The 23,322-nt window shown below is 40.0% G+C and overlaps 1 protein-coding gene across 3 annotated transcripts; it reads left to right on the top strand.

Annotated features, from left to right (window-relative positions):
- The first annotated feature begins 1,492 nt into the window (after window positions 1–1,492).
- Window positions 1,493–17,791, top strand: abcg2c (ATP-binding cassette, sub-family G (WHITE), member 2c). Of its 3 annotated transcripts, XM_037538286.1 has the most exons (17): window positions 1,493–1,721; window positions 4,614–4,813; window positions 5,937–5,996; window positions 7,257–7,346; window positions 7,428–7,545; window positions 8,112–8,267; window positions 9,903–10,060; window positions 11,545–11,696; window positions 12,024–12,116; window positions 12,388–12,563; window positions 12,706–12,857; window positions 13,316–13,405; window positions 13,488–13,612; window positions 14,405–14,559; window positions 15,963–16,052; window positions 16,130–16,182; window positions 17,133–17,791. In XM_037538286.1, the coding sequence occupies exons 1-17, from the start codon at window positions 1,719–1,721 to the stop codon at window positions 17,278–17,280; spliced, it is 2,019 nt and encodes a 672-aa protein (XP_037394183.1). In that variant the 5' UTR covers window positions 1,493–1,718; the 3' UTR covers window positions 17,281–17,791. The 3 variants fall into 3 exon arrangements, with proteins under 3 accessions (XP_037394183.1, XP_017549546.1, XP_017549547.1); XM_017694057.2 differs by lacking the exon at window positions 7,257–7,346 and having other exon boundaries at window positions 1,496–1,721; window positions 17,133–17,280; XM_017694058.2 differs by lacking the exons at window positions 1,493–1,721; window positions 4,614–4,813; window positions 5,937–5,996 and having other exon boundaries at window positions 6,358–7,342; window positions 17,133–17,280.
- Window positions 17,792–23,322: the final 5,531 nt, after the last annotated feature.

Here is a 23,322-nt window from a genome sequence, read left to right as displayed (position 1 = left end):
CCTATTTACATTTACACACAATGCAAAAGATGATCTTTATGTTTTGGCTCCTACAGAGGGTGTGTTCCAACTATCGGGGATCACACTTCACAGCCTACCCAGTAAGGTCTATGCAGGGTACTGGAGAAGAGAGTCCGACTGATAGTTGAATCTCAGATACAAGAGGAACAATGCAGGTTTCGTCCAGGTCGTGGAACACTGGACCAGCTTTTTACTCTCACCAGGGTCCTGGAGGATGTGTGGGAGTTTGCCCATTTATTAATGAAATAGCTTCCAAGAAAAATATACACAAAATGGTTAATTTTCTGCAATTTTCTCTATAACAAACCATTTCACATCAATCCAGTCAGAATGACTTTGTAAAATTTGCAGTGGTGGAATTATTAAAAAAATAAATAAAAATAGCTGAAATTCCCATTTAATAAAAATAAAAATGTATTTGTATGGCACTTTTTACAACAGCCATTATTGCAAAGCAACAGAAATCAAGATCCAGGCCCCAAATGATCAAGCTGAGCTCTGCAGGGGCAAGTAAACAGAGTAAGAGGCAGAAACAAGAACACAAACCCATTTTTCTCTGGTCGACACCATATAGTAAAAAATGACACAGCAAGGGTGACATGAACAAAGAAAGAAGAGAAAAGGAAAATGTGCTTCTGTCATTAGAAGCATTTACATTAACCAGTGAAATCAATGTCCAAATGTAAAGCTCTCTGGCCTACACGTGTCCTGTGAAGACTGTAAACAAAGCCAGCAATGAGAAACAGAACCAAGAGGGAGGCAGCATTTCTCAAATGTAGCCTAGAACTGTCCGCCAGGCGTCTAGACAGCTCAGGAGGAACGTGTCCTCTGTGTAGAGTTTTTAGTTTAAAGATCAGTCTTCTCTGATTTTACATCAGGATGTGCTTTTCTTTTCAGAAACCCCAAAGCCTTCAACTCGACAGCTATTTAGCATGATAGTAGGTCTCTTGACCTTAAAGGACGGTTCACTTTTCCACTAGAAAAAAGCTGGAAACATGTATAACAGCATTCCACATACAGTAGATGAGAGGGTCTGAAGACAAGAGCTGGGGTTGCATACTGCAGTCTGGCTGCTGTCTGAGGCTGAATTTGATCTTAACGTAGCTTCATTAACGAAGGTCTCTTGACTGTGCGTATCAAACGTCATGTCTGATTGTGATTTTACCTATTTTTCTATGTATATCTTGTTCATTGGTCCATAAGCAGCAATACTGAGTGTGTTTACATGCTCTTCTCATTTAGCGGTCAGTGGTTGCTTAGCAACAATACCATACTCTTCTAAAGGAACTACACGTCTTGGCGGAATACTCGTTTATATGTTATGTTGGCCACCGTTTCATAAAAGCAATATGTCACTCAAGGCACTATGTTACTTTGATTTTATCACGGGAAAGGGAGTTTTACTGGCCACCTCTGTCCACCCCGTGGTCCACCCCGCCTCTGACACTGTGACAAAGCTTCGGAGCCGACTCTCGATTCACGAATCCAGGAATCGATTCTTTTAGAGATCGAATCGCAGCCCTAGAAAGTTAAACGTCAGTCTGCGCTGAGGGAATAGGAGGAGGTGTTATCCCAATCCAGCCTCCAGGGCCACTCTGAAACATGTACTCGCAACAGATGTGCCCCATACTTAACTGAGGTCTCCAAGACTTCAGAGAGACCCTATAAGGCCGAAGCCCTGCCTGAGCCGCCACACGATGGTAAGCGGACTGTTAAGTCTGACTTCACTGTATAACAGGGTTAATATAGTCGAGCATTCGCGTTTGCTGTAGATATAAACGTTTAGGAAGCGCAGAGACGAGTACGGAGAACACGGAGCAGCCGGGCTCCTCTAGAGTTGACCTATAGCACACATCTGCTAAGCTTCATACACTATTTACAAAACGACGGAGCTGCGGATGCTAAAGAGACGTTGACAGAAGGGCGAAGACAGCTTCCTGTTCGCCAGCGTTTGTTCGAATTTTCCCGTTCCACCTTAAATTGTGCAGCTGTCACCTGTAACAGCTGCCCAGTTTAAGGTGCACCGGGGAAACTCGAACGAGGAGCTGGCAACAAAAATCTTCGTTCCATTAATCCTCTGTAGCTGTACTGAATTAGCTTGCATGATATTTCCAGGCAATCGAATTAAAGCGCTAGTCTGGCTAAAACCCGAGCCAACCCGTCTTGATAGGAGCTTTAGAAAGCGATATAACATCGTTTATTACATGTTATTAGCTGACTATAAGGTATAGTAGCTGTAGTAGCTAGCATCTTGGCGAAGACGGAGACAGGGGAGAGAGAAGCCCCATGATTTCTGCTCTTTGTTTACACTAGAAGCAAAGGAACATGGATAACTGGAGGACTCAGTTAGCCATACCTCTTCCCCCTATGGTAGCCACTAACACCCAACACAAAGAAGCACAAGCAACACAAAACACTTAGACTAACAACCAAACAACAAACACAACAATAAACGTCCCTTTTTCCGGAGAAGGCCACGTCCAGAGTGCCCCTTTCTGTATAGCTTAGCATAGCTTAGCGTTTTGCATGAGGAAAATCCACGCTGAAAAAATGATGGTGTGTGTGTGTGTGTGTGTGTGTGTGTGTGTGTGTACGAGTACACCGCTCACATTTCTGCAAATATTTTATATCTATTCATGGGACAACACTATAGAAATGAAAGTTGGATATAGCTTAAAGTAGTCATTGCACAGCTTGTATAGGAGTATAGATTTACTGTCCTCTGAAAATAACTCAATGCACAGCGATCAATGTCTAAATACCTGGCAACACAAGTGAGTGCACCTCACAGTGAACATGTCCAAATTGTGCCCTATTGTGTCGTTGTCCCTCCCTCGTGTCATGTGACTTGCTAAAGTTACAAGGTTCCAGCTGTGAATGGGGAGCAGGGCTGTTAAATTTGGTGTTTTGGGTACAATTCGCTCATACTGGCCACTGCATATTCAACATGGCACCTCATGGCAAAGAACTCTTTGAAGATGTGAGAAATAGAATTGTTGCTCTCACAAAGACGGCCTGGGCTATAAGAAGATAACTAACACCCTGAAACTGAGCTATAGCGCAGTGGCCAAGGTCATACAGCGGTTTTCCAGGACAGGTTCCACTCAGAACAGGCCTCGCCAGGGTTGACCAAAGAAGTTGAGTCCATGTGTTCAACGTCATATCGAGAGGCTGGCTTCAAAAAATAGACATATGAGTGCTGCCAGCATTGCTGCAGAGGTTGAAAAAGAGGGAGGTCAGCCTGTCAGTGCTCAGACCATATGCCGTACTATGCATCAACTCGGTCTGCATGGCCATCGTCCCAGAAGGAAGCCTCTTCTGAAGCTGACGCACAAGAAAACCTGCAAACAGCTTGCTGAAGACAGGCAGTCCAAGAACAGGGATTACTGGAACCATGTCCTGTGGTCTTGACGAGACCAAGATAAACTTGTTTGGCTCAGATGGTGTCCAGCATGTGTGGTGGCTCCCTGGTGAGGAGTATCAAGACAACTGTCTTGCCTACAGTCAAGCATGGTGGTGGTAGCATCATGGTCTGGAGCTGCATGAGTGCTGCCGGCACTGGGGAGCTGCAGTTCATTGAGGGGAACATGAATTCCACCATGTACTGTGACATTCTGAAGCAGAGCATGATCCCCTCCCTTCAGAACTGCCACATGGCAGTTTTCCAACATGATAAAACACACCTCCAAGATGACAACTGCATTCCTGAAGGTAAAGGTGAGGGACTGGCCAGGTCTGTCTCCAGACCTAAACCCAACTGAGCATCTTTGGGGCATCCTCAAGCAGAAGGAGGAGTGGAAGAGGAGTCCAGTAGCAACTTATCCAGCTCTGGTGAATTCCATGCCCAAGAGGGTTAAAGCAGAGCTAGATAATAATGGTAGTCACACAAAATATTGACACTTTGAGCACAATTTGGACATGTTCACTGTGAGGTGCACTCACTTGTGTTGCCAGCTATTTAGACATTAATCACTGTGTTGAGTTCTTTTCAGAGGACAGTAAATCTATACTGCTATACAAGCTGCACACTGACTACTTTAAGCCGTATCCAATTTTCATTTCTATAGTGTTGTCCCATGAAGAGATATAATAAAATATTTGCAGAAATATGAGGATGGAGATCCATCATTCCAGAGAACGCAGATCCACATCTCAGTGCTGGGGGGCTTTATATCCCTCTAGCCAACACTTGGCATTGGGCATGGCGACTTTGGGCTCATGAGCAGCTGTTCCAGAGCATCCTGTTCTAGCACTCTATGCATTTATATGGAGATTATATAAGCTGAGTACAGAGCTGAACACCTGTGTCAACAGTGCGTCCCACTTAAAGTAGCAGAATTTACTCATTAGAAGGGTGTCTGGATACATTTGGGCATATAACGTGACTGGTCAACAGTGGTCCTGTGGTCATAAACTGTCCAATGATGAATGGGGAAGAGATGAGCTACAGTCTGTAATCGTACACCTGTAGATAATCTTCATAAATTGATAAATTGAGTAGATATACAAAGGAGGTATTTCTAATGAAGTCTTCATACAGAAAGTCTTTAAATCTCTTGCCTTCCCTTCTGTAACTCTGCTTCTTTCTGCAGATCAGAAGCTCGAAGGAGGACATTGCCATGGAGGTGGCAGCAGAATGTGAGCAGCCATCTGAAGACTCAGAGACAGCAGCCTTAAACATTCAAGCCCCAGGTCCCACTGTGAGCTTCTACAACCTCCGCTACTGCGTTAAAGAGCGTGCTGGAATGTTCAGCATGACGTGGGTGGAGAAGGAGATCCTAAAAGATGTCAGGTTTGTAGGATTCGGTCTGATTCCAAGTTGGCATCTTGGTGCAAATTTAATTTCTAAGCATTTTTTGTATTAAACACTCTCATTTGCAGGGTGCTTGTCGGGATCAAGAGCTAGCCCTACAGCTCAGGGCCTGGACAAATAGTTGAACACTGACTACACTAACACACTAATGACTTAGTTGTAAGTTTTCAAAAACGTGTCCAAAAAGACTTCAGATGCTCAGTTCTTGTGGAAAGAAGGAAAAGGTCCCCACTTCATCAAATGAGGACACCCAAATGCAAAGACAGGCTCAGAACATCCCCTTTTATGTAATCCATTAAGCTAATAAGACAATCACCCTCTTCTTTCTTTTTACAAAGTTTCCATTTTGATGATTTCAGACTCAAAGATTCCATCAAATGGGTTCTTTGATTAAATGAACTTATTGCAGTTTAGGTTAGACTCTCAGCTTTACTTGATAAATGTGTGGTCAATGCAACCTTCTTGAGTAAAATTGATGTTCATTTCATGAGATTTTATTCAAAATAATTTTGAACTATTTCTGTATATTTAAAAAATAAAAGGTAAGTGGTTTTTAAAATAAAAGATGAAAAAAGCTGTGATAAAACAGTTATAATATGTAATGTAATGTCATATGCAAAAGTTCGAACACACCCCAATCAAATTATGTGTTTTGTTGTACATACTAAGGCTCAACTGGCTACACTGTTCTTAGGTTATAGAAGTGTGTAATGGTCCCTGGCATTTAAAAGGTTAAACACATTTGGAAAAACCATAAAATAGAAAAAAATGGAACTTTTACACAGGGCACATTTTATGTTTTTTAAATGTAGCGAATAAACAGTAATGGTATTAAAAATGTACAGAAGTGTGTTAACTTAGTTTCACTTAGAAAACCAACAGAACATGTCATTTAACCAGGGATGCCTTAAACTTTTCATATGACTGTATAATTTGATGTTGCAATTTAATGGTTGCCAGTATGAAGATGATCTCAACATTGCAAATGACTATAGGACTTTAGGCGTTTTTACTGGCATGAAATGATATGAATCAGAAAAGTTGTTTACTGTTTGCCACTTTTTACCTGTGTACTTTTAAAGTATGGGCTTTTATGTTACAGTGGTATTATGAAATCTGGGATGAATGCCGTCATGGGCCCCACTGGCAGTGGAAAAACATCGTGAGTAACATTTCTCTGTTCCTTTCTCTTGTTGAATAGACTCTCATGAGCAACATTTTTGCTTTATTAAAATCATACAGTGCATTCAGAGGATTAAACTGTTCTCATTTCAGTTGTTTTGTATCAGCAGTGGCCTAGCCCCACCAGATGTCACTGTGAAGCAGTACATGGCATGATTAATAATTCAGTATAACAACTAATATATTGCTGCTGTCAAAAGAAAACCTTGTATCTCCAAAATGGTAACTTTACAGGAAAAGTAAAAAAAAAACATACATAACTTTTAATGTAAGTCAATGGAACCAGCATTTTCCAAGTTATTTTGGGTCATTTCGTTTGGTCCATTCATCAGGAAACGTACACACAATGTAAAGAACAACCGGCCTTTTCAGATTATGTCAAAAACCGAAAAAATGACATGTGAAAATGAAAAGTTTCTTCGTAACTTACATTGTTGCATGTTTATTATATATGACTGGCAAGGCTGTCCAATTCTTTCCCAATATCATGCTAGTAGGCAACCTAGTACTCGTAGCAACCTTCGTTTGGTGAGTGTGGAGCCCTTCAGCACTCATCTAACCAAGTGAGCAGTTTAAAAACACTTGTGCCTGTTCGACAGGGCTTTGCCCAGATGTTTAGTAAGTGTCATTTATGGTGTGGGCGTTGCTACATAGCTGGCCATTGTTCCTTATCAGTTTTGTTAGCCACTCATAATAGTGAGGCAATATAACAAGCAAAGTCGAAAATTTAATAAATGTTAAATTTGGTTCCAGTTATTAGAGCATAAATTAGAGATTAAATGTTTGGAACCACACCAGCCAGATGATTTCAACAACATTCAGTCTGGAAAGGGCAATAACGGCTCCTTCAGTCCAGAGAGGTTCAAGAGAAAACCTGGCCAATTGAGTGTGTTCATTCGTGGGCTGGTGGACGTTGAAAGTAAAGGTTTTTGACATGTTTGCCCACATGAGAGGTAATCGTGCATGTTTTCTTTTCAAGCAGTGAACATCACTGGTGAGTCATTGTGCATTATTACAGGGTGTGTTATTCCTAAAGCGTGTTTCCCTGCTCAGATATGTTGGTCTGAATATGTAGGTGCAGACCACAGTGATAACCTTGATAACTTTGTAATGCAATGCCGTTTAACCAGGTTTTGTGAGATCTAATGTCGTTATCATATCACTCATAATTCCTGCGGCATGTTACATTCATTTGTGAATGTGCGATTTCATTGATGGACTGCATTTGTGTTTGGATCAGGTTTGTGTGCAGTTTCACAGACGAGTCGTCTGCTGCCCCTACAGCTTATTGTACCCCACCAGGCAGTCTGTGCCAGAGACGCCTCTGTGTGTGAGCTATAACTCAGTGCTGAATTGGTTTATTTACTGGTTCTGTCTTTATGAATGTTATATCGATTGTTTCCTGCTGTAGACTTCTAGATGTAATTGCGGGAAGGAAAGATCCTCAAGGCTTGAAATCAGGGCAGGTTCTGGTGGACGGTGCGGTTGTGACCTCTAGCCTCAGACTCTCCTCTGCTTATGTGGTTCAGGTGAGAGTGTAGACGACTATTACTGTTGTTGTCTTGTGTGAAAGAAGTTATTTGTGAGTACTTTTGACCTTTCATAGTTGAGATGAGTTCATCGGTCACAGATTTCACCAGCAATAAAAAAATCATGTAATTTTATGTTAATTATTTCTCACTTATCACAAGGCCTCAGCTATATAATACTTATCGTTATTGTAATAAATTACATCATGTTGCAATATGTTTTCTTGAAAATCATCAGTACCTAAATAGCAGTTATGTTTCATTAAACAAACAGAGCATAATTATTAATCTTGAACTGGATTTGGTGCAATGCAGTGTGTGAAACACTGAATAAAATCATTGAATTAGTAGTTTTTCATAGTGTTTTTCAAATGTTGGCATTATTGGAGATTTATTTGGCCTGTAATTATGTAGTTACATTTAATCAGTATAGCAAAATGACAATATGACAATATGCAATACTGCAGACAATTGAGTAATAACAAACTTCAAGGCATGTGTACCAACTGTGCCAGTAATTCTGAACACTGCTCTGTAAAGTCCTTCTGTGTCTTTTCTTGTTCCAGAATGATGTCCTGATGGGTACTCTCACTGTTAGGGAAAACCTTACTTTTTCCGCTAATCTCCAGCTCTCACCAGCAGACCACAGCTTCTCAGACAAAGCCATGAAGGTTGAATCAGTCATTCAGGAACTAGGCTTGAAAGACTGCGCTGACACCAAAGTACCTACACCTCATATTCACTTCTCCCAGAATCAGACAGCTGTGTAGTAAACATGCAGAAATGATTTGAGTGTCTTAGTGTTTCTAATTTACAGGATGTTCAGAGTAATTATGAGAGTATGTTGAATACACAATCAGGTATTGTTGCTGAGATTAAAACATATTTCAATCCAAATTTTGTATGCTCATTACATCATGTTAGCATTTTGTTATGACTGGATGAACAGAAATGGTCCAAAATTACTACTACGTATTAGAAACCTCCAAACCCATTTCCAAAAAATGTTGGGACAGTTGGAAAAAATAAATAAAACATAGACAGCAATGATCTGCAAATCCTTTTGACATGTATTCAATTGAACACTACAAAAACAGATATATAATGTTTTAGCTAATTAACTTTATTTTTTTTATTATTATTATTATTTTTTTGCTTGTATATTCTTTTCCCCAATTTAATGCCTGTGACATGTTCTGAAAAAGTTGTGACAGGAACTTATTTACTACTGTGTTACATATCCTTTCCTTTTAACAGTGTTCAATAATCGTTTGGGAACTGAGGACACCAATTATTGTAGTTGGATGTGGATTTTTTTCTCATTCTTTTTAGCTGTAACACTTCAGCTCCCGTTGTTGTATTTTGCACCTCATAATGCACAACACGTTTTCAGTGGGAGACAGGTCTGGACGGCAGACAAGGCAGTCTACCAACAAGCCAGTACCAACACTCTCTTACTATGTAGCCATACTGTTGTAACACATGTGGAGCGTGGCTTGGCATTGTCTTGGTAAAAAAGCAGGGATGTCCCTGAAAAAGACAATGTTTAGATGGCAGCACGTGTTGCTTCAAATTGAGTATGTACCTCTCAGCATTAATGGTGCCTTCTCAGATGGGCAAGTTACTCATGGCATTGGCACTAACACACCTCCGTACCTTGACAGGTGCTGGCTTTTGAACTTTGCATTGGTAAGAATCGGGATGACCCTTTTCTTCTTTAGCCTGGAGAACACAATGTACATTCTTTCCAGAAAATGAGAGAAGTTGCCGGTGTTTCTCGATGTTGATTTTTAATGCAGTGCCCTCCGAGTCATCAAAAATCTTTGGAATTCAGTTTTGGTTTTCAGCCTTTCCCTTTATGCACAGAGATTTCTCTGGATTCTCTGGATTCTCTAAATCTAATAATAAAATGAACTGTAAATGCCTAAGTTCTTTGCAGTCACATGTTGAAAAACATTGTTAAACTGTTTAAGACAGTTTGGACTTGTGTGAATGATATTTTCATACCCAATCATGATGTTTCCTTTTCACCTGTTTACCAGTGGAAAGTTCCAAAACAGGTGTTTTTGATCATTTCACAAATTTCCCAGTTTTATGTTGGCCCAGTCATAACTATTGGAATGTGTTGCAGGCATCAAATTCGGGAATTAGCGTATATTTTTAAAAATCAATAAAGCCGATAGGGTAAAATATCAAATATTGCATCTTTGTGATGAACTTCCAATTTACTGCTTTCTGGCCTACATGCATTTTATGTACTAATGTGTTTTTAGATAAAACGTTTTGTTATGAGAGCAACAATTTCCTTTATTATATTAGCCTCTCAGTACACCTTTTTCCGTCTCTCTTGCTCTCAGATAGGCACAATGTTTTTGCGAGGTGTATCTGGTGGGGAGAAAAAAAGGTGCAGTATTGGCATGGAGCTCATCACCTCCCCCTCTCTCCTCTTCCTGGATGAGCCCACCACAGGCCTGGACTCCAACACTGCTCATATGATCATCACGCTGCTGCATAAGTAAGCATGGCACTCCTTGCTTTTTTTAATAAAAGAGTTTGATGGACTGTGTAATCACTGTCATTGTTTCAAAACATACCTCAAGAGGCTGTTTTGAATGGATCATATTTGTGATGTCACAACTGTGAGTACATTTACACATATGGCTGCTCATTCTGCCCAGACAGTCGGTATTCAGCAGTAGAGTAGTTATTAAACATACTGCTGCTTCTAACAGTAGGGAAGCAAATGTGCCATTGCAGCCATCCAAACATCCACATTCTAACATTGCTGGGGATTTGTATTTTGGACAAGGCACCATACAGGGCAGCCAATCAGAACAATATTCACATTTACAAGCCATTTACATTTCTTAAAGGTGCGGTACTGAAAATGGCCTTGTCATGTAAAAATATCTTCCAACTGCAGACATGTACTCTCTGAGAGATGTACTCCCAGCCCCAGTGGCGTCACCTGTACGCTGTGCTATGGCAGAAACAGCTCAACAGCACGTTAAAATATGGCTGCTTCTGCTTAGCAATATCATCACTTAATCTACTTTTCGTACATATAGTAGCTTAGCTAGAGAATTCAATTTAATGTACCTCCCTGTTAAAAAAAAAGTCATAGAACCCTTAAAAGTGTCTAAAAAGTGCTGATAGTATTCTGTGTTTTCCTGATGGGTTGATATCACAGTGTAAAGGATTCAAATCATTTAATCAGATGTTCTGGGACTGATTCCAGATACATCTGTTCATTAGCAGCCATCAAGTGAGTACCCATTAGGAAGTAAAACACTCAAGTTGTATTCCTAATGGTTCTAATCATCTTCAGCATGGCTTTCATGAGTTTCAGCGGTAGCCTGTTTTTTTCCTGCAAATAAACCTGACATTCATGGCTTGCTGTCATGGTCGGTTTTATTTTGTACGTTTCCATATTTAAATACATTATTATCATTATGACAGCATTATCACTGTATACCACAATGTCACTGTTGTCGAAGAAAAACTTGTATCTCCAGAAAGGTAACTTTACAGGAGAAGGAAAAAACCTACTTTACTTTCAATGTAAGTCAATGAAACAAGATTTAATTTGGTCCAGTGGTCATGAAATTTATACACAATGTAAAAGGCAACAGATATCCCTCAGAAAACCGACAAAAACACTGATGTGGCAGAGCGGCACTGACATCATTAATAGGCTGGCAGTGCATGTCAGACTTAGAGTGCATGTCTGCTGCCAGACCTTCTCGAAAGTATAAGAACGATGTAGAATATGGGCCGTTTAATGCACCTCCTCACCACATTCACTTACCACTTCTGTCTAGATCTGTTTAGATCACTTCCTCGGTTTATGCAAACACACCAGCTTGAAATTCACTTGGATGTTTAATAGTTCTTCCCCTCCCTGAAATGGTTCCATCAAGTTTCTGCCACTAAAAATAAACGATCATGCATTTCACCCCAACTTAACCAGCCTCACAAATGTGCTGTATTCCCTTGCAGGCTTTCCAGGAACGGGAGAACTATCATCTTCTCAATTCACCAGCCTCGCTACTCCATCTTCCAACAATTCGACCACCTCACGCTCCTTAACAAGGGAGAGATCATCTACGCAGGCTCAGCAGACAAAGCCATAAGCTATTTTGAAGGACTAGGTACTAGATAAAGCATTTAAAGTTCTATGATTCTTACATTAAAACTACATCAAGTGATTACCTACCTGCCACCATAGCTCTTTCAAAGTATTACATGTCAAGTAAATGAGTTATAAGAGTTATAATAATGTTTTTTTTATTTAAACAGATTACACAGATTAATCTTATCAACACCTCAGTGTTAATCATCACTGAATCTACTGAAAATGACCTGAGTCTAAACATCATTGCAGAGCCTGTAATGAGAACCTAATTTAAGCTGAAATATTGCTGTTGTTTTGCTTTGATAGATGTACTGTAGACTTAAAGTTCTGTTCTTTCTCACAGGTTACAAATGTGATCCATTCAATAACCCAGCAGATTTCTTCCTTGACATCACCAATGGAACCTTGCTTCCTCAAGCTGATTCTGCCAAATCAGGTAATGAAAGCAGCTTATGAAGAAACTGAGTTATATGAAACCAGAATCACCTCTTTGAATGACTGTTTACATCTCAACTACTGACTTATGCAGAATTTTAGAAATAATGGTGGAATTCCCCTTTAATGATTCTGTAAATGTTATCTGATGTTGATACAGCCCATGTTCAGTGCAATATGTTGAACAATGGTACAGCCACTCTTTCCTATAGAGCACTGCTCTTGGTGATACTGTAGATTAAACAGCTGTGCTGTCCCCTGTGTTTGTGTAGAGAATATGAATGGTGGTGAGCTGGTGGTCAGTGAGAATCCTCTGGCTGTAAAGTACAGACAGTCTCAGCTGGGCTGCAGCGTTACTGAGCAGCTCCAGGAACTGACAGAGGGACTGAAGTCTGAGAGCAGACCGGCCAGTGACAAAGCCCAATATGCTACACCCTTCTATTACCAGGTAAACAATGTCTCAGTAAATTAGTCACTGATCATATAGCTCATATGAGGAACATCTCACTGTACTTTTGATATTTAACACTCTTTATTTGGTTTTATAGGAATAAACCTTTTGTTATAAATCGTTCTCCTTTGTTCTGCAGCTCATGCTGGTGAGCTCCCGCACAGTCAAGAACATCTTGCGGAACCCTCAGACCTCCTATGCGCAGGTGTTCCTCAACATTTTCTTCGGTGTTCTGGTGGGGCTGATCTACTATCAGATTCCCAACTCACTACCAGAGGCTCTACAAAACAGGTGAGCTCACACACACTATCTTATTATTATCCTATTCATATAAGCCCAATTCAGGATTCAGGTTTAACAGCCATTCAGATGCTAAGAAATTAATACATGCAGGGGAAAATTTATTTATATAGCACATTTCATACACAATGTGCAATTCAGTGTGCTTTAAATAAATAAAAGCAAAAAGAGCATAAAATAGAAAAATAAAAACTATGAAAAAACCCCTAATTGATAAAGATCACCACCTGCAAGGTATCAGTCAATCCATAGGATAACAATGCTAACATTTAACCTTGAGGAGAGTTGATTAAAACTGGAATGACAGTTTTTGCCCCCTGAGATCATATAGAGGATAGTTCTGTGGATCCAGCTTCTTCAGCTTTGAATGGATGCCTACAAGTTTTATGAACTGAACTATTTTCTTTCATAGCTTTTCTCAGAGTGACCAGTGTTTGTTCTTTCTTCAGGACTGGAGCATTCTTCTTCCTGGTCATCAACATGGTCTTTGGTAACCTTTCTGCAGTGGAGCTCTTCATCAGTGAGAGAGTGCTCTTCATGTAAGGATGTGGTGTGTGCTGTTGATATTTGATGCAAGGTTTTCTCTGAATCCCATTTCCTGACTCCTTTTTTCATCCACAGCCACGAGAATTCGAGTGGCTACTATCGCACGTCTGTGTACTTCCTGTCCAAAGTGTTTGCTGACCTCATTCCAAACCGCATCCTCCCAGTTTTCATCTTCTCTGCCATCCCCTACTTCATGATGGGTGAGTGGATGAACTCTGACTGAGTTCAGAACAGGCGATGTAATCAAATATGGGTAGGAAATCAGAATCAGAATGTTACAGGAGGAATGTGTGTCACGGATGTCTGACATGCAACATACGGAACAAACCAGGCGAGCGCACAGACTGTAACAACTATACAAAAGAAAATAAGATATTAACTAAACCAGGGGTCGGCACCTAAATGTCAAGAGCAATTTTGTCCTTTCAACAAAAATCAAACCACCTTGGGAGCCACAATATTTTATGTATATATTACCATCTTGGCTGTAAATATGTCTCAGTATGTGCTGATGTACTAGTATAAACCAAAACGTATAATATAAACGAAAAGGCAGACTTAGCTTTGCTCTCCTTTAAGCTTTAGCTTAGCTATAGCAGCTTTTCTCGTGTCTCCAGCAGGAAACTTTTCCAAAAGTAGAATTGTTTAATGTAACAATTCTCTCAACATTCGACTGTTTACAAGGCTAAAGTCACTTCTCATTCGCTAGCTTCTTGTTCAATATTTACAGCCGAGATGGTAAAACAGATATAAAATGTGACTCCCAAGGTGGTTTGATTTTTCGTGAAAGGATAAAATGGCACTTAACATTTGAGTTGCTGACCCCTGTGCTAGATGGACAGATCTAATATTGGCGTAATTATAATAAGACCAATAAAAGAGTTATATTTCACTGAAAACAACAATCAGTCATCTTTATTTTAAAATTTTTTATTATATGTCTGTGTGCTGTGAGATTATCATGATAACAATGTTTGCCTTCTCTCTTCCAGCGCTAAAGCCTGAAGTGGAAGCATTTTTCCTGTACTGTGTGACTATGAGTATGGTCAGTTTGTCAGCGGTCAGCCTGGCTTTTCTTGTCAGTGCGAGTGTGGGCTCGTTCGCCATGGCTAACATTTTCATTGCCCTGCCCTTTGTCTTTATGATGGTGAGTCTGAGCTCAGTACAGCTTCTGAAACCTATGAGAAGCTTAATGAAAAACCAAGGAAACACAGTGAAAAATATGTCAAGTGTTTTTATAATGCTAAAATAAAGTGTTATTAAAAAGATCTGTGAAAAAATTTAAAAAACAAGATAGAAATATGATTTTAAAAAAAAGATTATTCTGCTCTGAAAGAAAACAGATCCTTGACACTTTAAGAAATGGAACACTAGAGGGAGTTCTATCTCAAATAACTGCTGTGATTTGGTTGCAAGCATGAGCCAAGTGTTCATTGGCTTTTATACAACGGTTTTGCAAAATAAAGAACAAAATGAAGAAGCCTTGAACAATAATTCAAATATATCACTGTCAGAACCCTGTACCTCCACTTCAGTCTGTAGATTTTTTAACAAAACTGATAACCAAAAACTTGTTTTTACTTCGTCTTATTCTCTGTTGTTTCTATGTATATTCCATTTCTGTCTAAAGTGCACTGAGCTGCATTTAATGTAACCCAAAACTTTGTACCTCCACCTTTGTCTGTATATTTTTTTACAGAATTTGAAAGTGTCACCTGTCCTTTTACAATGTGTTAGGAGTTTATCATGAATGGAACAACAGAAATTATCCAGTATTACTTTGAAAACTACTCCATAATCATCTATTTACATTTAAGATAATTTTTCCTTCTCCTGTAAAGTTTCCATTTTGGAGATGAGATGTTTTGAGACACAAGAATATGTAGTAATATTGGTAATTCTGTAAGTATTGGTAACACTTATTGGTAATACTTATTGGTATTTGTTTCCACAATAAAATGGAAACATATGTCGGTACCACATACATACACCAGATAACATTGTATTATCTGTATCTGTATTATTGGCAAGACAAGGCTAGTGTATTAACATAGCACCTTTCATACACTGCTGTCATTGAAATTGCTTTACAAATGAGAGCCAGAAAATACAGAGCTGTTGAAAAACGACAAGCAAAAACATGATTAAAACATGATAAAAACAATAGATTTAAAATCAAATTTGAAAATAAATTAGGATACTTAAAAAATATATTAAAAAATTGAAAGTTAGATATAATAAGAAATGTATAAGTAAAAGCTTTTAGCTTTTAAATTTGTCCATTTTTCTATTTTTTTGTTAAATTATGGTTAAAAGTTAGCAGCAGCTTAAAGTGAAGCTACCATTGTACTCTGCAACCAGCAGAATTACACATGAGGTGAAAAAACATGAACTGTCTGTTGTTTAACTGGCCATGAAAACCTCCTGAATGTTTGCAAAACAATGCAAAACAATGAACACAAGTTTTGTTTGTGAGACATTCTCAAACCTCTCATTATTTCTTGTTGTGTTTGTTCAGTATAACTGTGCTGTGTCTCTGTGTTTTCTCAGGTGTTTGGAGGATTCCTGGTGAACCTGAACTCAATGCTCAGCGGTATGTCTTGGCTGAAGTGGATCAGTATATTCCGCTATGGCTTTAATGTAAGTTTCCCAGCCACAGTCACACAATGATTTGCTTGTGTGAGTCCATCACTAACCCACAACCTGTGCTTTCTCAGGCCCTGGCCATCAATGAGCTGAAAGGTCTAGTGTTCACCAGCAACTACACCACGTAAGTCACACATGATCTGTCTCACCACCTGTCTCACATAATAGATGCATTTTCAAGACATCCTGAAATCAGAATGGACATTTTTTTACCTGGTCAGTTCATGGTTTTGGTCATAGTGAGTGCTATTTCATCATATGTCATTTAAAAGAAAAAGATCTTCTGTCAAAATGTAATGTTTTTGTTGCACAACAAAAACGTCTTTTGAGTTTTCATTAATTGATTAATTAATCAGATCCAAAATTATGTGCATGCGTAAAGAATCACTTAGTGTAGACATTACCGTGACAGCAAGCATCACATGAGGTCCAGTCAGAGTGAGATGAGCAGCAGTGAGCAGTGCTTGTGTTTACTGCTTGTGTTAAATTACTTTAAAATGATGTCAGACTCAGGAAAACATCCTTCATATGTCCTTATTAAAGAAGGCCGATAGGAAGATGTCGTGTTCTGAGACACATAAGCTGGTCGTCCGTCCCACCGCCGTCTTTTAAAGATCAGAGCATAAACTTCATCTCCTCTGCAGACCAGTTTCTACTCCCGCCATGTTGAACATTATAAACTATCTCTATGACGCGACGCACATGCAGAACGAACTTAAACTTTCCGATTGGGAATCTAATCAGATACAGGCGTTTACACAGTTATTATTCTTCCATTTAACAGATTATGTACAGGATTACCCACCTCATTCAATTGGATAGGAATTGTATTCCGAATGGCCTCAATGAGTCTATTCAAACAGCGATGTAAACATGAACGTATTCTATTCTGATTGAGCTATTAGTCGGATTATTAACGGATTACTGGGCTGCATGTAAATGTGGCTATTAAGAGAAAACAGAGAGCTAGCTCAGAGACCCTCCCTGAGTTTCACTTAGAAATATGTCACATGAAAAATGTTGAGATTTCAAATTAAATACTTTAAATGCTCATTAAAATTCTCTCCATGTCAGAATGACCGGTGAAATGTATCTGGACCATCAGGAGATTGACTACAGCACTTGGGGCTTCTGGCAGAACCAGGTGGCTCTGGGCGGTATCATGTGCATATGTTTGGTGTTGGCCTATGTGCAGCTCCGACGAATCAACCGCTGGAAGTGAAGGTAGACTGTGCTGACCACACACGTGCGTGCTGTGTCCCAATTCAGGGTCTGCATCCTTCAAAGGACGCGGTCTGCTCTACGGCGAATTTCCTGTTTGCATCACAGCACTACTGTTCCCGCCCTTATCGTTGCATCACAAAACACTGCTCCTGTCAAGTTTTTTCCTCAACTCTGTCCATATGTGACACCGCAGCCTTACAACCTACAATAGGTATGAATGGACACTCAAAGCTGGTTGTTGCAGCTAAAAATACACGGTTTTATTTCTGTGATTTAATGCACCCACTTTACACTTTTAAAGGACTTTTATATTATTTATATTATTTTATATAAGAATCATATGAGGCCTTATATATAATATTTTCAATACATTTTATCATTTTTCTTGTTTTACAGTTGTTTTCCATGACTGGAAAACTACACACTTAAAAAAGGTTTTTCAAGGGTTCTTTGGTACAGAAAATAATTTTATATAGAACCATGAACACTCAGGAACACTTTTGATTAAAGGGTTCTTTTCATCATGAAAGTGTTCTTAAGATTGATGTGTTAAATATGGTTCTATATAGAACATTGTGGGAAAGGGTGCTATAAACACTATATTGCCAAAAGTATTCACTCATCTGCCTTCACACACATATGAACTTGAGTGACATCCCATTCTTAATCCATAGGGTTTAATATGATGTCGGCCCACCTTTTGTAGCTAGAACAGCTTCAACTTTTCCAGGAAGGCTTTCCACAAGGTTTAGGAGTGTGTTTATGGGAATTTTTGACCGTTCTTCCAGAAGCACATTTGTGAGGTCAGACACTGATGTTGGAAAAGAAAGCCTGGCTCACAGTCTCCACTCTAATTCATCCCAAATGTGTTCTATCGGGTTGAGGTCAGGACTCTGTGCAGGTCAGTCAAGTCAGTCCACACCAAACTCGCTCATCCATGTCTTTATGGACCTTGCTATGTGCACTGGTTTACAGTCATGTTGGAACAGGAAGGGGCTGTCCCCAAACTGTTCCTACAAAGTTGGGAGCATGACATTGTCCAAAATCTCTTGGTCTGCTGAAGTGAGTTCCAAAGGGGCTGACCCCAACTCCTGAAAACCAACCCCACACCATAATCCCCCCTCCGCCAAACTTTACACTTGGCACAATGTAGTCAGACAAGTACCGTTCTCCTAGAAACCGCCAAAGCCAGACTCGTCGATGGGACTGCCAGATGGAGAAGTGCGATTCGTCACTCCAGAGAACACGTCTCCACTTCTCTAGAGTCCAGTGGCAGCGCTTTACACCACTGCATTCAACACGTTGCATTGCTCTTGGTGATGTAAGACTTGGATGCAGCTGCTTGGCCATGGAAATTCATTCCATGAAGCTCTCTACGCTGTTCTTGAGATAATTTGAAGGCAACATGAAGTTTGGAGGTCTAGTGATTGAAAGTTGGCAACCTCTGTGTACTATGCGCACTATGTGCCTCAGCATCCGTTGACCCCGCTCTGTCATTTTATGTTTTACATTTTACACTTCATGGCTGAGTTGCTGTCATTCACAATCGCTTCGACTTTGTTATAATAGCACTGACAGTTGATTGTGGAATATTTAGTAGTGAGGAAATTTCACGGCTGGCGTCCGATCACGGTACCACAATGAACTCCTGAGAGCGACCCATTCTTTCACTAATGTTTGTAGAAGCAGTCTGCAGGCCAAGGTGCTTGGTTTTATACACCTCTGGTCATGGAAGTCATTGGAACAACTGAATTCAATGATTTAGATGGGTGAGTGAATACTTTTGGAAATATAGTCCATCCATCCATCCATTTTCTAAGCCGCTTCTCCGTCAGGGTCGCGGGGGGGAGCTGGAGCCTATCCCAGCAGTCTTCGGGCGGAAGGCAGGATACACCCTGGACAGGTCGCCAGTCCATCGCAGGGCTGGAAATATAGTGTAGCACCAAAAAGCTTTCTTCTTTTGGTATGATGTCAAGCTTATAATAATATAAGAACCCTTTTTGGTGCTATATAGATCCCTTTTCCAAATAATTCATCACATTCTCCATCAATGTGAAGGACACTTTCACCATTCAAAGAACCATGTAATCTTGCAAAGGGTTCTTTGAGTGCTCATGGTTCTGTATAGAACCATTCTTTGCTTGAAGAACCATTGAAGAATCCTTGAAAGACCATTATTTTTAAGCATGTAGTCTATGTATCACCCTTGTTTGTCATGACGTGTGGGAGCCCTGAAAATGTTCGGCATAACGTTAAATTACATGCCTCATAATATACACGTTTGGCCTTCAGATACAAATCACTGTGGAATCATAACCAAACCAACTTCATATCTCTACCACAGACATGAATTAAGTAAAAACAAAAGCCTGCTCAGGTGATGTGAAGAGGGAATTGGGACTCTGCACCCTCAGGGATTTAAGTAACTTTTGATTTTAAAATTGTAGCATTCTTTTTTTTTTCTCTGAAAAATGTTTGGTTGAGGTTTTCAAGCTAAATCCTTGAATGGCAGAAACATGCAAAACAATCGCTTCCTTTAAACCACTGAAAGATTTAAGGATTGGCGTTTCCTTTAATTTGCCAAGAAGAAAACAATCTATTGCATCATGTGAAGGTCGCTGTTATTTAATTTAAGGCATGCTTTTGAAAGTCTGGCAACTAAGAAATACTTCTTGAATTGTTTGTGAAAATGTTTTTATGTATCTGTAAATGTGTCCTCATATGAATGTGAATGACTTTGCTCTGTTTATCGATCAGGCAACATTCAGGTCGCATTCGCATGCTGCGGTATGTCTTTTATTTACAATAGCCTTTTGTATACATGCTTTAATAAAAAGGTTCAGTACATTAATAAATTGTTTCAGTTATTGGGATGAGTCCTTATCTGAGCTGCAACTGTTTTAACTGCAATCAAGTGAAAGTCCAATAAAAAAAAAAGTTTTTATAAATGTTCAAGCAAGAAAAGTACATTGCATGGGATTCATATATATATATCCATCCATCCATTTTCTAAGCCGCTTCTCCCTCAGGGTCGTGGTGGGATGCTGGAGCCCAGCGGTCATTTGGGCAGAAGGCAGGATACACCCTGGACAGGTCGCCGGTCCATCGCAGGGCAGACAGACAGACACAGACAGTGACTCTTACACATTAACACATATATTATTTATATTCACTCACCCATCTAAATCATTGAATTCAGGTGTTGCGATCACTTCCATGGCCACAAGTGTATAAAACCAAGCACCTAGGCCTGCAGACTGCTTCTATAGACATGTAGTGAAAGAATGGGTTGCTCTCAGGAGCTCAGTGAATTCCAGCGTAGTACCGTGATCGGATGCCACCTGTGCACCAAGCCTTACATCACCAAGCACAATGCAAAGGGTCCAATGCTGTGGTGTAAAGCCACCACTGGGCTCTAAAGCAGTGGAGACGTGTTCTCTGGAGTGATGAATCGTGCTTCTCCATCTGGCAGTCCCATGGACAACTCTGGGTTTGGGAACTCTTAATGCTTCAGCAAACCAAGAGATTTTGGACAATTTCATGCTCCCAACTTTGTGGAAAGAGTTTGGGGATGACCCCTTCCTGTTCCAGCACACCAGTGCACAAAGCAAGGTCTATAAAGACATGAATGAGTGAGTTTGGTGTGGAAGAACTTGACTGGCCTGTTGAGTCCTGACCTCAACCCGATAGAACACCTTTGGGATGAATTAGAGTGGAGACTGTGAGCCAGGCCTTCTCGTCCAACATCAGTGTCTGACCTCACAAATGCGCTTCTAGAAGAACGGTCAAAAATTCCCATAAACACACTCCTAAGCTTTGTGGAAAGCCTTCCCAAAAGAGTTGAAGCTATTATGGCTGAAAAGGGGGGACCAACTCCATATTAATGCCTGGATTTAAAATGGGATGTTCTAAAAGCTCAGGTGTGATGTGTAGGCGGCGTCCGATTACTTTTATATATTCAAGTGTATCAGGTATTTAGACAGAAATGTGCATGGTGAATTCCAGCACAGTACAGTAAATGCAGAAGTACTATTGGTAAAAAAAAAAGAGATGTAAACAGTGATCTGTATATAAAGTGTACAGTGCAGGTACAGAGTAACAGCATAATGTTCAGGTAACATCTTAAATAAACAGTTACAGTATAAATATATAAATATACTAGAAATAAGGTTAGCCAGAGATGAAGTGTACAGCCTGCAGTCCTCTCAGCTGGTGGAGCTCAGTGTGTAGTGTGCTGGGTTGTCAGGCTGATCAGTAACGAACTGTATTGTTGTTGTTAAGCACAGGTCGATGCGGGTGTGACCAGTTTGACAGCTCCGGGATAAAAAATGTTCTTGAACCTGGTGCTTCTTGCTCAGATGTTCAAGTACCTCTTTCCAGATAGCAGAGGATGGAACAAGGGGTGGCTGGGCTATATATATATATATATATATATATATATATATATGTATATGTATACACACATTATATATACATACATATACACACACATATATATATATAAAAAATGTCTGTATATATGAATATGTATGTACATATAATATAAAATGTGTGTGTGTGTATATATATATATATATATATATGTATGTATGTGTGTGTGTATACACACATACATACATGTAATATAAAATGTGTGTATATATACATATATATGTATATATATATATATAATGTATGTATTTGTGTATGTATATATATATATATATATATATATATATATATATATATACACTGCTCAAAAAAATAAAGGGAACACTTAAACAACACAATATAACTCCAGGTAAATCAAACTTCTGTGAAATCAAACTGTCCACTTAGGAAGCAACACTGATTCCAATCAATTTCACAGCTGTTGTGCAAATGGAAAAGACAACACGTGGAAATTATTGGCAATTATTGGCAACGGTTATAAACCGACTCCATGAGGATGGTATGAGGGCCCGATGTCCACAGATGGGGGTTGTGCTCACAGCCCAACACCATGCAGGACACTTGGCATTTGCCAGAGAACACCAGGATTGGCAAATTCACCACTGCCGCCCTGTGCTCTTCACAGATGAAAGCAGGTTCACACTGAGCACATGTGACAGACGTGACAGAGTCTGGAGACGCTGTGGAGAGCAATCTGCTGCCTGCAACATCCTTCAGCATGACCGGTTTGGCAGTGGGTCAGTAATGGTGTGGGGTGGCATTTCTTTGGAGGGCCGCACAGCCCTCCATGTGCTCGCCAGAGGTAGCCTGACTGCCATTAGGTACCGAGATGAGATCCTCAGACCCCTTGTGAGACCATATGCTGGTGCGGTTGGCCCTGGGTTCCTCCTAATGCAGGACAATGCTAGACCTCATGTGGCTGGAGTGTGTCAGCAGTTCCTGCAAGATGAAGGCATTGAAGCTATGGACTGGCTCGCCCGTTCCCCAGACCTGAATCTGATTGAGCACATCTGGGACATCATGACTCGTTCCATCCACCAACGCCACGTTGCACCACAGACTGGCCAGGAGTTGGCGGATGCTTTAGTCCAGGTCTGGGAGGAGATCCCTCAGGAGACCATCCGCCACATCAGGAGCATGCCCAGGTGTTGTAGGGAGGTCATACAGGCACGTGGAGGCCACACACAATACTGAGCCTCATTTTGACTTGTTTTAAGGACATCACATCAAAGTTGGATCAGCCTGTAGTGTGTTTTTCCACTTTAATTTTGTGTGTGACTCCAAATCCAGGCCTCCATTGGTGAATAAATTTGATTTCCATTGATGATTTTTGTGTGATTTTGTTGTCAGCACATTCAACTTTGTACAGAACAAAGTATTCAATGAGAATATTTCATTCATTCAGATCTAGGATGTGTTATTTGAGTGTTCCCTTTATTTTTTTTGAGCAGTGTATATTCACACACACACACACATATATATATATATATATATATTATATTATATCTATATATACACAAACACATTTTATCAGAGGTGGATGAAGTACTCAAATCATGTACTTGAGTTAAAGTAGACACCCCCAAGGCAAAATATTACTCCAGTAAAA

The sequence above is a fragment of the Pygocentrus nattereri genome, chromosome 5, assembly GCF_015220715.1.
Source record: "Pygocentrus nattereri isolate fPygNat1 chromosome 5, fPygNat1.pri, whole genome shotgun sequence".
Taxonomy (NCBI): Eukaryota; Metazoa; Chordata; class Actinopteri; order Characiformes; family Serrasalmidae; genus Pygocentrus; species Pygocentrus nattereri.
This window is presented reverse-complemented; position numbering and strand designations above follow the sequence as displayed.

What these genes read in the sequence shown, in the direction of transcription:
- abcg2c (XM_037538286.1), top strand. An exon ending in TGCCAGAGACGCCTCTGTGT is followed by an intron (nt 7,347 to 7,427) that starts GTGAGCTATAAC and finishes TTCCTGCTGTAG; the next exon opens with ACTTCTAGATGTAATTGCGG. An exon ending in CCTCTGCTTATGTGGTTCAG is followed by an intron (nt 7,546 to 8,111) that starts GTGAGAGTGTAG and finishes TTCTTGTTCCAG; the next exon opens with AATGATGTCCTGATGGGTAC.